The sequence below is a fragment of the Anolis carolinensis genome, chromosome 1 (assembly GCF_035594765.1).
Source record: "Anolis carolinensis isolate JA03-04 chromosome 1, rAnoCar3.1.pri, whole genome shotgun sequence".
In the NCBI taxonomy this organism is placed as follows: Eukaryota; Metazoa; Chordata; class Lepidosauria; order Squamata; family Dactyloidae; genus Anolis; species Anolis carolinensis.
This window is the reverse complement of record NC_085841.1, coordinates 162,185,912-162,203,456: the sequence shown is the minus strand read 5'-3', so window position 1 is coordinate 162,203,456 and position 17,545 is coordinate 162,185,912. Positions and strand designations below refer to the sequence as shown.

At 40.1% G+C, this 17,545-nt stretch overlaps 1 protein-coding gene across 2 annotated transcripts in view; it reads right to left on the bottom strand.

Annotated features, from left to right (window-relative positions):
* Positions 1 to 17,545, bottom strand: part of btbd3 (BTB domain containing 3) — a 48,777-nt gene that overhangs the window by 13,829 nt on the left and 17,403 nt on the right. For both annotated transcript variants that reach the window (XM_062957785.1, XM_003215297.4), the window contains exons 2-4: positions 2,304 to 2,595; positions 1,627 to 1,717; positions 559 to 677 (exon numbers count right to left, since the gene is read on the bottom strand). In XM_062957785.1, the coding sequence (XP_062813855.1) occupies positions 559 to 677; positions 1,627 to 1,717; positions 2,304 to 2,446 (353 nt within the window). In that variant the 5' untranslated portion in view covers positions 2,447 to 2,595. The remainder of the gene's footprint in view (positions 1 to 558; positions 678 to 1,626; positions 1,718 to 2,303; positions 2,596 to 17,545) is intronic.

Sequence of the window (17,545 nt, the reverse complement as noted above, 5' to 3'; positions counted from 1 at the left end):
ATGGAATGATGGATCAGACAAAAATATTGCCCATCTTCTCTTCTGTTCCAGTGGACAATTTCAGCATTTACAGAAATTATTATTTTAATAGTTTAAAATGTGCCAAGTCTACACAAAAAGATGAACACCAGTGGCCACACTTGACAAGCTTACAGCCTCATTAATGACTTTGTCAAAGAGAACACAGAGTTGAATATATAGTTACAGAAAGGGGTAACACAAATGCATAATTAGTAAGCCAGCAATATGGAATCCCTCCTTGTCACCAAGTTTTCTAGCTCCTCATTCTGCTCCTATGCTTCATATAATGTATTAATAATTAGTTTTCTCAAAGTTGATAGGAGAAGTTAACTTAATACAGTATACAAGCAACTAGAAGTAGAGAGAAGATGCAAATGCAATATCTGAAATAATTAAACATAACTGCATAGACCATATCTCTGAGCAATCACTTTCTGTGCTTTGATTTATAATAATGCCCAAGCTTGAAAGTCTGACGCTAAGGCAGAGAGGGGGGGGGGGGGGGATCCATTTCTAGCATTGAAGAAGGATGCTTACTTCAGCATAGCAAGGAAAGCAGCAGGTTCCACATCTGGGATACGGATTTCATCTTTGTCCTCTGCAAGCTCTCCATAAAACATTGCATGGAACACAGAGCTTCCCACGGCTAAGACATACTGTTCAAAAGGGAAATGTTATTTCATGCTTTAGAACAAAATCCATTGCCAAAAGAGAAACAGAATTGCTAGTGTTGGAGCATGAGCATTAAAAATGAGGCCATGAAAGCAAAAATGAGAAACCAGAAAATACGGCATGTCTTTACATTTTACTCTCCTTTTTCATAACAAAAGAAAATGGCAAAGCTTTTCTTCCCCTTAGAAAGCCTTCAGAAATCTAAAATATACTGTTAATACATATCTATTAGTACAGATTGTCAATGTACTCTGACAGTTAAGATAGGTAAAGATAAAGGTTTACCCTGATGTTAAGTCTAGTTGTGTCCGACTCGGGGGGTTGGTGTTCATCTTCATTTCTAAGCCGAAGAGCCAACATTGTCCACAGACACCTTCAAGGTCATGTGGCCGGCATGACTGCATGGAGCGCCGTTACCTTCCCGCCGGAGCAGTACCTATTGATCTACTCACATTTGCATGTTTTCGAACTGCTAGGTTGGCAGAAGCTGGAGCTAACAGTGGCCGCTCACTCCACTCCCGGATTCGAACCTGTGACCTTTCGGTCTTCAAGTTCAGCAGCTCAGTGCTTTAACACACTGTGCCACTGGGGGCTTGACAGTTAAGATACAATAGGAAATTCAGAGGACTTTGGGTAAGTCACTGTTTTGGCCTACTTCACAAGGTTGTTGTAGGAACTTAAAGGAGGGAGGGATTTCTGAACACGTTAGAAGGAAGGACAAGATAGTGGCCTGAACAATAGAACAATACTTTTGAAGGGATAAGAATATATCACAGTAACGGTCTCTCTGACTAGAGAACAATTTGCTAAAGACTTCACTGACCATGCATGCTTGCTTAAAAGCTTCTATAATTGTGTCAGTTCCAGAATCCAGATCTCCCACATACATATTCCCCTCGCTTTTCCCATGTCAAATCTGCAGCTGTCGCTTACTTTGTGTCCTGGCAATCGCTGGGTCCCACCTGGTGGCCCAACCACAAAATGAACATCTGCCATCAAGTCATTGTTGAACATCACTGCATTTCTACAAACAGAGGCAATGGGTTAATTAGGGTAGCAGCACGTTCCCTGTAATTCAGCTCCGCAACACTTTGTAATATTTCAATAGCAGCCAAGAAAACAAAATCACACACTTAAAATGAGTAGCAGTGGAGATCTATATATTATCTACTCAAAAGAAACCCCACTGCATTGAATGGGCCTTACTCTTAGGTAAACGTTTATAGCAATGCATTAAGCATACGCTGGCACATGCATTCAGGAAAATACTCAAGAAAAACTTGGGGAGAACTTTTGTAAAGTAAAAATACTAAATTCAGACTGAACAAATTAAAATAATATACCAAGAATGTGCTTTTGTGACTGCTAATAGTACAGTAAATTTTATTGATTAGCCCTTAGGCCATATTACAATAAGCAAATAGTTAAAAGCCAGCTACTATGCAGAGTTTTTCACTGCGTCCAAACAACTGCACTGTTGAAAAATGGAAACAGCCTCTTCCTCTCAACATTCAAGCATGAGAAAAGATGCTACAATAAGCAAGATAAACATTTTGCTACACATGGCTTGTAAACTCGCAAATGTGACAGAGAAAACACAACTTCCTTACCTTTCCCGGATAGTGGGGTACAGTCCCTGCCAGTTAGGAGCCGGGATAATATTGTTGTTATTGATGTTTTGCTGGTGATACTGCTGGACGACCGACGTGTTACTGTTAGCCGGCTTCTTTCGGGGAAAAATATCAGCAGCCATCTTCTTCTTCTTTTTAGTCTTCAAGGTGATGATTTCATAGCAAACTGGAGGTAATTTGCTTCCACTGCCACTGCCACCAATGCTGCTATTGCTACTGCTGCTGCTGTTTACCTTCTTGGAGCTTTTCTTAGATCGGTTCTTAACTGTCTCTGGAAGCATCAAGAAGAAGGTGAGACATTTCATGTTCTTTCCCTTGTCATCTACCATGAGTAGCCTTCTCTGTGCGATCAGATAGCTTAACTAGGTAAACAGAGAGAGCAGGGGGTGCTGAGCAAGGCAGCAGCAAAACTGAGATTGGGTTTCTTTTCTAGCAAGGCAAGGTGACCCTTTCCCTCCTGATGTGCTGGATAAGATGCTGGCTTTTTAAGTTTGATCCAGGACTTCGTTGGTTAAACTCCTCCCCATCTTGCTTCCCCGTTTCATTTGCTTGCCAGAGCTTTCCCCAAACGGCTGCAGGCTGAATCACCTGAAGCCGCTCTCCTCTCTCTGCCGTGGCAAAGCAAAGAGCCCGAGAGCAGGATGTGTGGCAACGGCTGCCTGTTTGCCGGCTGGCTCAAGTTGTGTGCAGAATGGGTCGGAGCACAAGAGGTGTTCGAGCCTCGCAGATGGGAATCAGACAAGCTGCACTCTGAGCCAATCGCTGAAGTCACAAAGAACGATTGGACCGGCAGCAGCACAGTGACACCTATTGTAGATGAGCACAGCTCTCATATTAAAGAGCCAGCCCTGGTGCTCCTGTTTAACGGTCGCTTGAAGTAGAAAGAGGAACTGCTTGAACAAAGTGAGCAATGCCAATGTGTGCGTTTTTATGGGGAACCTTGGCTAATAAAGTACCTGGGTGCCCTGCCAATTTTCACACAGGGAAATCACTTCAGAGACAACCCAAAAGGACGAATGAATAACAGGGTTGTATTTCGACAAAAATGAGAAATGCCCACGAGCAGAGGCAACAAACCATTCAAACCGTACTGAGTTTTGCTGCATATATTTTCCCCATTATAACCAAAATTGCCATATGGATTTAGTATCCAAATCAAAGCAGATTAATTTGCAGCATTAAATGGACTGATACAATTTAAACCATCCCTCCCTAGTGCAGAGCTCAATGAATAGAGATGAGGTCACCGTATTAGCTTTTAACTCATTATGACTCCTGTTAACAGCCCTTGACAGACATCCCAAATCACTAAGCAGAGGCAAATTAGGCCAAATTGCACCAGATGATTGCATAGTATCACAGCAGTACTTCTACACCAAATCAAAATAAATCAAATTATATACGTCACAACTATTTACAAAGCAAAATGATTTGGTCTGAACAAAAATATTTACAACTGGATGGATGGTAAAGACAGGATCTGGTGTTACTTACCCCGTCATTGCTCCAAGGTTGCAATCTGATTCTGCTTCATGCATTAATACATGAACAGTTTTCCCCCTTTTAGGCAGAAATTAGGTGCAAAGGGAGGAGTATCACAAGCCTATTTTACTGTATAGTAGGGGCTCAAGGGGAGCCCTGGGTGGCGCAGTGGGTTAAAGCCCTGAGCTGCTGAATTTGCTGTCCAAAAGGTCAGCAGTCCAAATCTGGGGAGCAGGTTGAGCTCCCGCTGTTAGCCACAGCTTCTGCCAACCTAGCAGTTCGAAAACATGCAAATGATCAATAGGCACTGCTCCGGTGGGAAGGTAACGGCGCTCCATGCAGTCGTACTGGCCACATGACCTTGGAGATGTCTATGGACAATGCCGGCTCTTCGGCTTAAGACATGGAGATGAGCACCAACTATCAGAGTTGGACATGACTAGACTTAATATCAGGGGAAAACCTTTAACTTTACCTAGGGGCTCGAGGAGAAATGGGCACACTACAAGTATGTACAATCTACTTTTTCACTGTTGATTTGTTAACTAGAACTCCAGTACCCCCCCCCCCCCCCCAGCCAAAGTGAGGTGCAAAGTAATGACTCAGAGAGGCAGGCATACACTCATATTTAAGGTAGAAAGTGCTTCTGAGCATGTTCAGCCAGGATATTTTTTCACTACCGGAAATGAGTTTACTCCTTTCAAACTGCTTCACCCCCTACCCTATTCAGACACATATATGCACACATACATACATCTTTTTTTTTTGTTTCAACAGTCAATAGTTATTTATTGACCTGCCTTTTGATGTACACTAGGCTAGGGTGTTCCTGTCTCACATGGAGGGGCTGTGCCAATAAAATGGCTGAAATACAGGTTCACTAAGAAATACAATGTCAAGGCCTCATGATTCTGCCCTGGTTCTCCCTCATAAGGTGCAATCAGACAGGATCCAGTCATCAGTCTGACAGCAGGATACGAGTAATACAATACTAAACAATCTCTAAAATCAGAAAAATATTCTGGAGCAGCTTGCAACTCAACAGTTGCCAATTTGCTTTCCGTTGAAATAGGAGCAGTTTTATAAACAGGTTAATGACAGCAGAAAGAGCTTGACGACAGACTAATTATGGAACACGGTTGCTAGTCTATAACCAAAAAAAGGGTCCTAAGGTGACTTGGTATTGATACAGCTTTTAAAATAAACCACGGGATCCTCACAGATGGCACATTATTTTGGCCATATTTCTTTCTTCAACTCATTATCATAGGTTAACACTACAAGACAACAGAGTTGACATGCTCAAAGAGAACCCTCAAGCAGTGGCAGACACGTACCGAGCTCACACATGAAATAACACGTACTGGCAGCCCAATCTAGTGTAAATGCAGTCCTGGAAGCTCTGTTGTTTCTTTACTGGAATTAGTTTGGCCGATATACCATAACATTCTTCTCTGCAGTTGGATGGCAAGATGCCAGCCCTGTAAGTCATTGGGAAACTACAGAAAGCTCCTATACACATTCAAAGAAATGCAGTAATTTATTAGCTCAGAACAGTAATTTAGGAAAGAATTGTCATAGAAACCACGAGGTTGTCAAGGAATGCTTCCTATCTGTCCCTAGTTGTCCCATCTCTCCAGGAGATTGTGCCCTCATTCTGCAAGTCCCTACTCACTGCTCCATATCACTGCAGGCTACTTGGAAGGAAAACACACACGGGCCAAAGTCCTACATCAAGCTGGATGAGCATAACACTCCTCCAGCACATGCTGTGTCCTCTGCCTGTCCTAGAAAGCTATCAAGCCCTGGGAAACTATGCCAATGGTTATCAATAAGGGGGAGATGGAGCAAGGAGACAAGTCATATTATGACGAAAGAGCAGAACAAAACTAATGGAGGCAGATGGGAGAAGAGAAGCAATGGAGTGCTACCTGTTGGAGTGACCTCTTTTCCCCTTCCTTTTGGAACTCCAAGAAGCCAGATTCATTGTCAATGCCCATCCTTTTCTTCCCCTTCCTAACAGGAAAAAGCAACCGCAGAAACTTCCACCATTCACCATCCTGGAGTTTGATAGCTACTGGGTAGGAAGGTTAAGGATGGTGGTGCAAACAGCTAGACAATATTACTTGCATCCTACCCCTGTACATGTATAAGATATATTTGCATATGTGTATGTCACTAGGATTCTGCTCATATTATCACAATCCACTATCAGTTTTATTACAAAAGAGATTTGTGGATGCCAATTTCTGTGATTCCCATAACCATTTTGGTCTTAACAGCATAAACTCAGAGATATGTATTACAATATATACACATGGAGTACACAGGGGCCCTTAGTATCCACTCCGGTTTGGTTCCAGGATCTCCTTGGGTTTCACAATGTGAGAACGCTCAAATCTCATTATATATAAAATAGTGTTTCTTCTATAAAACTAGCATATATACTTGGCGTTGCCTGGGTGTCGGAGAAGGCGCTACCCCCACTATCATCCCTCATTCCCTTCACACAAAACCCAGTGACATCACAAGGGGCCAATCCTTCACCTAGAAACAGCCTTTGTGGCACACACAAAAATACAGCTTTCACTTTTATATAGAGAGATGGCAAAATCAGGGTTTTTGGGATTTTTTGGGGGGGTGGGTGGGTGGGTGGGATATTTTAAACTTCTGGATGGTTGAATCTATTAATATAGAAGGTAGATGAAAGTGTATTCCAAATATTTAGGAAGTTGCCTTCTGTACTTGATAAACCTGACCTGTTCTATGCTATCCTGCCAACTAGGCACAGTCTGCATTATACATGTTACTTCTGGATACTGGGCATAATCTCTTGACTGGATAAACCTAGTCCTATGTTTGCCAAAATGGCAGCTCAGTAGCAGACAACTCCACTTGTTTGCCAGATTTTATGCCAAACAACACGTTTATCCAAAACTATTCCACTGCTTTTGGCAGTGTTTTCTGTGTAGTAGTACCTAATTATCCACAATGCTACAATGTTTTGGGATGCTGTGGAATTCATAGCTACTTTGCTGCTTATGTAGGAACATGTACTACATCAATGATGGGCAAGCTTTTGCGCTTGGTGTGTCAAAATTCACCAAAAAAACTTAGCATGACTTGGGTGGTGTGTCACTTCGAGAAAAAACCCCCATAATTTTGCAATATGTATAGTTTAAATAACAAAAATGTATAATTGTAATATATAACTGTATTTAATAGATCAAAAACGATTTACTACCCTTATTTCCATGTACAACGATCTATGGTACCTCTTGCAGTTTTCACGCTGATTTCTCTCTATTCTAGTTTCAATGTAGTAATGAATAATGAATAATATAATAGTAATAATATAATATACTACAATAATAATAGAATAATAATAGAATGATATTTTATATATATACTAGCTTGGGGACCCGGCGGTGCCCGGGTTATTAGTAGACAGCATTGAGTTGTTTGGGGATGTGAGGAAATATCACTTAAGTTTGGTCCAGATCCGTCATCAGCTGGGTTCAGTGCTGTGTGTATAAGGGTGAACTACAACTCTCAGAGCCAAAGGTCAATCACCCCAAAACCCTGCCTGTATGCACAGTTCGGCATAATAGGGCTATGTGCCAAGTTTGGTCCAGATCCCAAGTTGGCTGGGTTCAGTGCTGATTATATAAGGGTGAACTACAACTCCCAGAGCCAAAGGACAATCACCCCGAAACCTTGCCTGTATGCTCAGTTGGGCATGATGAGGCAGTGTGCCAAGTTTGCTCCAGATCCGAAGTCGGCTGGGTTCAGTGCTGTCTGTATAAGGGTGAACTACAACTCCCAGAGCTAAAGGACAATCACCCCGAAACCCTGCCTGTATGCTCAGTTGGGCATTATGAGGCAGTGTGGCAAGTTTGGTCCAGACTGGAAGTCGGCTGGGTTCGGTGCTGTCTGTATAAGGGTGAACTACAACTCCCAGAGCAAGAAGTGAGTGAAGCTACTTGGTCCATCCTCCCCCAATCTGCTCCAGGACGGAAAGGGTTTCATAGGGGTTCTGTGTGCCAAGTTTGGTCCAGTTCCATCACTGCTGGGCGTCGCAGTGGCCTGTGGGAGTCGTAGCGATTGAAAGTACTACAAATCCCATCACCCATGGGCCATCATCCCCCAAATGGCACCAGGCTGTAAAGTGCATTGTGGGGGTTAAGTGTGCCAAATTTGGTCCAGATCTGTCATTCCTGGCGGTCTCAGTGGCCTGTGATAGTGGCAACCAATCAGAAAGCTGGCACATACCCAGAAACATACAAACATACCCACATACCCGGATACAAACATTCACTTATATGTAATGTGCATTATTCCCATGGAGTAAACAACAAAACCACTGGACCAAATCACACCAAATGTGGCCACAAAAGACATAGTCATCCAATCAATCTGCAGGCAGCAGCGTGTCAGCAAAAATGGCTAGGCGTGTCAGTGCTGACACACGTGTCATAGGTTGGCCATCACTGTACTACATGTTTCTTACTGTGGCAGTTTGATCCAGAATGTGTCATAGTATGGGACTGGGCACATTACTGTTATCAATAGCAAATCTTATTATGAAGGAAAGATTACTTAAGTGAAATTCACACTTAGAAAAATAAATTGTGACCCACAGTACTCTGTTTAGATCTCTCCATGTAGCTAGTGATGGGATAAAGGCATTTAACTGTGCTTCATCCTTCATTAAGATAAGGAAGGAGAGAAATTTTCCAGGAGGAAATTGTATTTCCCTTGTCAAGATGTCCAAAAAAGCATCTGCCACTATCCAGTGGCATTTGTGTCTTGAAAGTCACAATAGCTAAAAGAGCAGGAAAATCTACAAAAAACAAAACAAAAAAACAATGACAGCTGCAAATATCCTCATACAACATTTATGGTAGGCAGCTTGGATACATTTATTTATACAAGCAAGTGGGATACACCAGTGGCTGTTCAACTTAAAATTATATAAGGGTGACAAATTACATTTATACTATACTTAGAAGAGCCTGAAGCGGAACTCTTGACTAATTAAATATTAATAAAATGTGACTATGTCATACGGAATTACAGATGGAATTACAACACAGTTCCATCTGTGGCCTCTTGGTTTTCCCCATTTAAACTGGAACTTCATTCAAATTGGCCATTCTGTCAGCAGAATTGTCAATCTAGAAATCATGGTATCACGTGCCTTGAAAACACAGGCTTCTTTTCTAAGATTATTTGAGATTCAGGTTTGACTCCAGCTGCTCAGGTGACATCTATGCTGTTAAAACGACAACACCAATTTCTAGAAAAAATGAATTTAGAGATGATAATGCATCCCTAGCTACATCTCATCTGTACTGCTTCTAGCCCCCCCCCCCCCACACACACACACATTGGGGTACTTTTGAAAAGTTTCAGACACTTTAGCTTATTGTTCAAAATGTAGCAACTAGCTTATTAATTGGAGTAGGAATCCAGTAGTATGTTGTTTCATAATGTAAAAAACATGCAAACATTTTTTTATGTGAGTCAGAAGTAACTTTTCTTCTCAAACCAAATATTTTGCAGAAAAGCCTTTAAAGGTTCAAAATAATAAAACAACGCACCCTGTTTCATGTCATCTCACTCAGCAAATAAACATGCAAGAGATGGACATCCATGGAGCTGTCCTACAGCTGAAATAATAGCATAGGCCCAAATCAAAATGTTGGATATGATCTTTGAAGATCCCTACAGTTTGGGACCGGGATATTTCAAAGAGCACCGCTTCCTGTATTAGCCAGCCTGAACCTTGATCATCCACTGAGTTTGTTGGCTCCAAACATGCATTTGAAAGAGATGAGAGGGCTCTTTTACACTGTTGTAACCAGGGTTTGAACTTCCCTACCTTCTTCCTTTTTTATTCCTCCCTCCCTTCTTCCTTCCTAACTTTCTACTACAATTTTAACTTTTCTGTGCCAAGAGTCATTGCTTGATCTTAACCTTCTAATTCTTCTAGGTCTTCCATATGGTATGGACATGGTGTATTGTATATGGGTTTGAGCACTGGACTGGGACACTGGAAACCAGTGTTTGATCCTTCTCAGGCATGGGACTCACTGGGTGACCTCGGGCAAGTCACACTCTTTAAACCTCAGAAGCAAGGGAAAACCTGGTCACTGAAAACCAAAGTTTGATCCTGCTCAGCCATGGACACCCACTGGGTGACCTTGGGCAAGTCACACTGTCTCAGCCTCAGAAGCAAGAGCAAACCCCCTCTGAACAAATTGTACCAAAGAAACCTTAGGGGTGACGTAAGTCAGAAATGACTTGAAAGCACACAACAGTAACATGAGTGAATGCTGTTTATATGCATATATTGAAGTTACTGTTTTTGTCTTGTATACTAGATTGCATTTATTGCAAGGTTTCTTCCTTCTTACATAGTTATACTTTTTCTTTTGTATTGTATTTCATGTTCTCTGCTGCTATGCACTTTGAATTACATACAGAAAGATGGAATGCACATTTTTTCAAATAAATAAATAAAAGAAACTCTAACAAGGAGAAAAAATTAATTGCCCTTCTAGACAGTTGTGGCACTGATTTTCCTATGGAGCTTCCAGTTTTCAGAAGGACTTTTCATTCTTCTTTGTCCTGTGAAAGTACTACAAATATGAAATTGCTCGCAATAACTGAACACAGTGTCTCTATGAAGCAGACAACTGGAATGGAAACAGTACTAGTCAAATCAAAAGTAATCTCTTTTTTTTTCAAGTGATCGATTCTAGAAGGCATACATGCATATAACATACATATACACACATATGCATACAAGCATATGCACAGCTGTTCAGGAATCTGAAAGAGTTTAATATTACAGAGTTTCAAGTATCGTCACCCTTTCTGAATTCTAAATAACATAAGGGGTGCAGTGTCTTAAAATACTTACAATTATTCTAATGAAAAAAATGTTCAAACATAATGTGAACAACATGGAGGATTCTTGTTAATGTAGTCCAGGGGATCCCAAACTGAGGCCCGTGGGCCGGATGTGGCCCTCCAAGGCCATTTCCCTGCCTCCTGCCCTAAATTCTAGACTAACCGTCACTCTAACTCTGAAACAACTTGGAGTCACACAACAATCCTAATTAACATGACTATCTCATCAGCCAAAAGCAGGCCCACACTTCCCATTCAAATACTAATAAGTTTATGTTGGTTAAAATTGTTCTTCATTTTAAATATTTTATTGTTCTTTCATTGGTCTTTTTGAACTACACATAAGATGTGTGCAATGTGCATAGGAATTTGTTCATTTTTTTTCAAACTATAGTTTGAAAGGACCATGTACCGGCCCTCTGCTTAAAAGGTTGGGGACCACTGGTCTAGTCGATCTTGCTGAACTACAAATTAAAGCGGTCATCCCACTGGGCTATACTTACAAGGACTGCAAAACATCCACCAATGGAATTTCAACCAATCAGTGTACCTGATTTGTTTCACTTTTTTAAATCTATCAGTGCAGCTACCTTTGGTTATCAGGAAAAAAACTTTCAGATATCGGTAATTATTACATTAATATATCATTTTGAAAAGCATCATTTTCCTGAATGTTAAACAAATAACATGCTAAATGTGATCTCAGTTTGATATAAAGAAACAGAAAGTTTCTCAGCTTGCTCACTACAATGTCCTAGAAATAGATATTATGATCACAGGACCTATCCACATTTTTTCCACAAATACATTTCCTCAGTCTTGGGAACTGTGCCCACAGCCACAAAGTATATTAAACAAGTCATTAATGAGCGGTGATATATTGTTCCTACTGTTTGGCTTTACATCTTTGTTCATCATTGTTTTGTATTCAATTTACACCCATTCTGTTCTCCTCTCATATAGGTCCCCGCCTCCTCTCTCAACTTATTCTCCTTTAGAATTCCTGAGCTTGGAAAAAGTAAACTGTCAAAAAGATGGAACCTTTGCAACTAAAATTGCAGACTGACTAATTATCTTATTGTCATTTTGTTTCACCAGACAAGTCTAAATGGAATGGAATAACATTTTGAATTTTACTGCTCTGATGTATGGTTCTACTGGTACGGTAATGTGCCTTTTCCCATTGTGCATTTGATAAAATTGCCAAGAAACATTAAGAATGCAATCTATGCATAATTTGCTTCTTGACAATACAATTAAGGGGAAAACACCATGATTAATCTCAGAAACACATACAGAGAGGTGCAAGTTTAGTTCAATAGAACTCTGTAATTATTATTTTTCACCCATGCTTTCATTTTGGTTTATAAAACTTATGTAATACCCCTCACCATACAGTGTTTCAAGGGTAGACCACAGCATATACTACAGTTATAAAATGAATAAAATGCACAACAACCAGTCAGTATTAAAAATATACCTATATTGCCCTTCAGCTATTTTGCACCATTATGTAGATTTCTTTAAAGGGCCTGACAAAAACATATTGTTTTTTTTACTAGTACTGAAAATTGATAGACTGTAGTATCTGTATCTTATGGGGATATTCAGCTTGGGTTCCAATACACCACACTATGATATTTTCTGGAAGGCTGGCCCTCCTTTTTATGAATATATTCCACAAGGATTTCTACCTACACATCTCAATTTATGTCCAGAAGGATTATAGGAAGAGGTGTCTGTATGACCTGCCAAGTTCTAAGTCACAAGGTGATGTTTACATCAAAGTCAGCAATGAGAATAGGGAATGGTGATGAAGCAAAACCTTGTGAGACTCTTCATAGGTCAGTTGCTCTGTGGTCTCATTTCTGCCAAAGTTTCAAACTTGAAAGGATCTGCAAGGACAGCCTTGTCTTGAGCATATTATGATATCAAGCCAAGAGGTTACTGAGACCTCGTCTACATTGACTATTTAAAATACAGGCAGTCTCCAAGTTACAAACAAGATAGGTTCTGTAGGTTTGTTCTTAAGTTGAATTTGTAGATAAGTTGGAACAGGTGTGATTTCCTGCTTCTTAGCGGGGGGTTGGACTGGATGGCCCATGAGGTCTCTTCCAACTCTACTATTCTATGATTCTATGATTCTAGGTAAGTGTAACTCCAGCCAAATATATATATTCTTTAGCTCTGGATAGCATAGGGAAGGGATAACATCCTGGCCCTGTGGTATTTCTTTTGCTGTCTGTGCCCATTTTCGGAAGATTTCACTTCATTTTCATTCTCTGTGATAATTGGATTTGGAACAATTTGGCTTGTTGCGGAAACAAGGATTGGTGATAAAGCTTCAATTAAGACACCCTTTCCCCATGATAATAACTCTTTCAGGGTTGAATTTCCCTTCTAATGGGTAGTTTTCCCTCACTTCCTGTTATCTCAGCCCTGTTCTTAACTATAAGTCATTTTTAAGTTGGATGTTTGTAACTCGGGGACTGCCTGTAGTTTCAAATTGGCATTGAAGAAAGTGGTTTCACTGTGCAGATGATTGCAGAGGAATTTGTGGGACCAGTTTGAGGTCCAGAAGATTATTATGGAAACCACAAAGAACTGATTTGCATTAAGGGCTTACTTTCCCAACCTTCTGTGCGTGTTTGTAGTCTGGCTCCTGAAGTTTGAGGCTAGCTTCAAACTGCATTAAAAAGTCGGCATAGTTGGAGGCCTAAGATGTTGCATTACTGGAACCTGGCTATTTCTATTCAGATTGGCCTGCTGAACCAGTTATAACTGAAAAAGGGGGCTAACTGGACTTCCTATGTAAGAGCATTCAATAGCTTGGGAACAGCCACAGAGAAGCACCTTTCCCGAGTCTTCATCAGATGGGTGTGTGATATTGATTTGGCTGATAGAAAACCCTCTTTACCTGGCTGTTTCATTTCACATGAGCATCATGTTAGTTCTGAACAAAAAAATGGCTAAAACACATTGAATTATTTTCTTTTGTGACATATTATTCTTTTCATGTGACTTCTACACCTGTACACATCATTCTGAAATCAAGGTTGTAATACCGTCTCAGCAAATTCAACAACTCATAAACCTGGTGGTTATGAACTTGCCTAAAAGGTTATTAAAAGTTTGTATAATATAGTGGACAGAGTTGAACTTCAAATCCCCATTTTGTTGTGAAGCTCAATTGATGACTCTGGACCAGTCATTTATAATTTAACCCACATGGCATGGTTGTTGGTAGGCTAAAATGAAGGGAAAGAGACTATTTACTAGGAAATAGCTTGGTGAGGCTTAAGGATCTCTTGACAAACTTAGTATGAGTCTGCAAACCTTGTTTGCATCACGTTTAGATTGCTGGCAATGTTGACTCTGTATTCATAACACACATCTGATCTGTACTGACTAGGTGATCATAATGTTATAACATTGCTGTGCTGAAAGCTGCATCTTCAGAATCAGTTTATTTCATTGTTTTAAAAATGCATGTTGGCACAAAAAGTTTTGACTGTGACTCTAGCTAGAGCAGATTGTAGTCTTAACTCCCTTGATCCCAGCTTCCTTGCATAGCCAAGCAGTATTAGTTTTAATAATGAGAAGTAGGTTGGTCCATTACTAGTATTGCAAGCTTTAATCAGCTTTGATGAGCAAAACTAATGTTTTGATTATGGACTAAAATCTACCTCCTAATAAATTTCTGAGGCTGACAACTGTCACCTGAAAGAAACCATCCTGGCAGGCCACAGAAGAGGGAGACATGGAAAACTAGGTTACTCCTTCAGCAATGCTGACAAGGCCAGCTCTGTGCGATTCTTCCTTCTCCTCTGTTTCTATTCCCATCAATCATGAAAAGAAGTATGACCTAACTTCTAAGAATTATGTCCCAAGTTTCTTTGGCTTCCTGTTCCCTCTTCATTTCTTTTTTGCTTTCTATTCTGTCATTTAGACTGTAATCCCCAAAGTAAAGGCTAGCTTGTTTCCAATGATATTATAGGGAAGCTGTCCTGGAATACGTTTTGGCTGAAGAGTAAAAATATAAATGCTTTAAATAAACAACAAACTTTGACTGAAAAATAAAAGTATGAATGCTTTAAATAAGCAAAAAAAAAAAAAAAAAGCAAAGAAACATCGTGGAATGAATGTTCAAAGAAATGCCAATGTAACCCTGACTACCATTGTCACATATGTATCTTTACCAAATTCACCTTTCATTGAAATATAGAGCTCTAATAAAATTTTCAGGATTGCATGGTTTAAACCTTAAACCATGTGTCAAACCCAAGGCCCGTGGGCCAAATCGGTCCCACCATGTCATTTTATGTGGCCTGCGAGGCTTTCAGTGCCAGCCAAGGCAACATAGCTACAGTCATACAGTTACAAATGATCCTTTGATAAGGCCCTCAGTAAAAATGAGTTCGACATCCATGTTATATCAATTGATTAAAAAAAACCCATGTTAGTTGCCTTCAAGTTAATATTTTTATTCAAAGCAGTTAATGCTCAACTTGTTTTTTGTGTTTCTCTGAAAACGATTTTAGCATTTTTACATTACTTTTTGTAGACAATTAATTATAAGTAGTAGACTAATACTTAATTTATTTTTATTTCCCTCTATTTCTGAGAGAACTTTATATGTTTTATTATGTATAGTTCACATATATACCAGATTTAATAAGACTAATAAGCAGGAAAATGGTGTTTTATTGAAAGATGTAAATTATATCAAAGCTTTCTAATACATAAAGTAAGGTTTGGCATTATTAATATAATAAGAAAGATTCAATTTTTCATTAAACCTCCAAGAACCCAAAAAGTTTGAAGAACAGAATTTTTTTTAAAAAAAATCCTCCTAAGTCTGATAATTTGCCTTATGTGATAATGTTACATCCACCTAACATAAAGACTGCCTTCCGAGAGAACTAGTCATAGCACTGAAGCAAAAAGCTCCTAATTGAAATCAATTTTAATTACTTTCAAATATGGATTTTATTCCAATATTGGCACTTCAGATGGTTTTGTTATTCTTAGCTGCCTTCAAGTTGATGGCAGCTTATGGAGGGAGAAACATTCAAGCCACACTATCATCAACCAACCTGCTGAGGTCTTGCGGGGCAGTGGCTTCTTTGACTGAGGGTGCATCTTGAAATTGCAGGAAGTATGATACTCCAGACAAGCTTCACTTGAAGCTAGACACAATGCCCCTGAATTACCCCAATGGATCGCCTACAACCCCTCTCCTTAGAGGCAACGCTAGAAACAATGGAAAGAGGAATTGCTCTCCCTCCCTTCTCTGATTGTCTCAGCGCTCTGGATATCATCACTTCAGGTAACAAGCAATGTCAGCTCCATTTTCGTTCCCAATGGGCACTGCAAACAGCAGTGGGGACAAAGTATTCACTGGCTGCCCAAGCTCAGGGAAAGCTGGATGGCAGTGTAACCAACTGTGGCCGCTTCCCAAATAGGAAGTGGCACAGCTGCTTACATTACTTCAAAACTTGGGAGTAACCCATGACTCCCGTTAACTTGGTTTAAGGCCATATTAAATGGCCTTAAACGGTTCAAATCCCGGGAGCGGAGTGAGCGCCCGTTGTTGCTCCAGCTTCTGCCAACCTAGCAGTTCGAAAACATGCCAATGTGAGTAGATCAATAGGTACCGCTCCGGTGGGAAGGTAACAGCGCTCCATGCAGTCATGCCGGCCACATGACCTTGGAGATGTCTATGGACAATGCTGGCTCTTCGGCTTAGAAATGGAGATGAGCACCAACCCCCAGAGTCAGACATGACTCAGGTCAGGGGAAACCTTTATTTACCTTTACCTAAATGGCCTTGCCCTGCATTACATTGAATCAGCTCTATGTATTGTGTCCCCCTTCAGCCTAAAGCACCTGTGAAGATACACCCTTTGTCTAGCCATCTGGCATACAGCCTTCCTCTTTCCCTACTGCCCTTTGCCTTTCCAAGCATTTTCATTTTTTCTAGTGAATCATCTCTACTAATGATATAGCCAGAGTATAGTGTCCTCGGTTTAGCCATGTAGAGAGAATACAGATCTGATTAGCTCTAGAACACATTTAGTTATCTTTTTAACAGTCCATGGTATTCTCTCTTTTCTAGTACATCTGAAATATATATTTTTCTACCAGCTTTCTTGACTGTCCAGCTTTCACAACCATACACAGAAATGTGAAATATGATGGCATGGACATTCCCAACTTTAGTGTTCAGTGATATAGTCTAGTTCCTTCATAGCTGTCCTTCCAAGACCTCTTCTGATTTCTTGATTGCAGTCCTCACTTTGATTAATGATTGAATAATTGTATGGAAACTCTTGAATTATTTCAATGTCTTTGTCATCTACTGTGCAGTTACTGTATGTAAATCATCTGTGGTTGTTATTTTTCTTTTCTGTGTTGAACTGTAAACTTGCCTTTGTAGTTTCCTCCTTGCCTTTCTTTAATATTCCTTCCAAGCTTTTGCTATTTTCTGTTCTGAATCTAACCATGCATTACATATGATATTTAGATTCAGACTCTAGTTAGAGCCTGTCTTATTTTTAAAAAACTTAAATTTTAGAATAACTTTTGTACATTGCTAATGACAGAAAAAACTGACCCAAAGTAGCAATCCAGAACCTGGTTACATAGAAAGTGGGTGTGGAGATAACTGGAGATCTGTACAACATTAACAAACAAAACAGTGCCATCTAAGGAAGTCAAGTTGCAATACTCTTTAAAACATTTGTCTACAAGGGTAACCAGCCCTTTCTTTCATAAATTATCTCTCTAGTCCCAGAAGCATAAAGCAAGATTAAAGACAG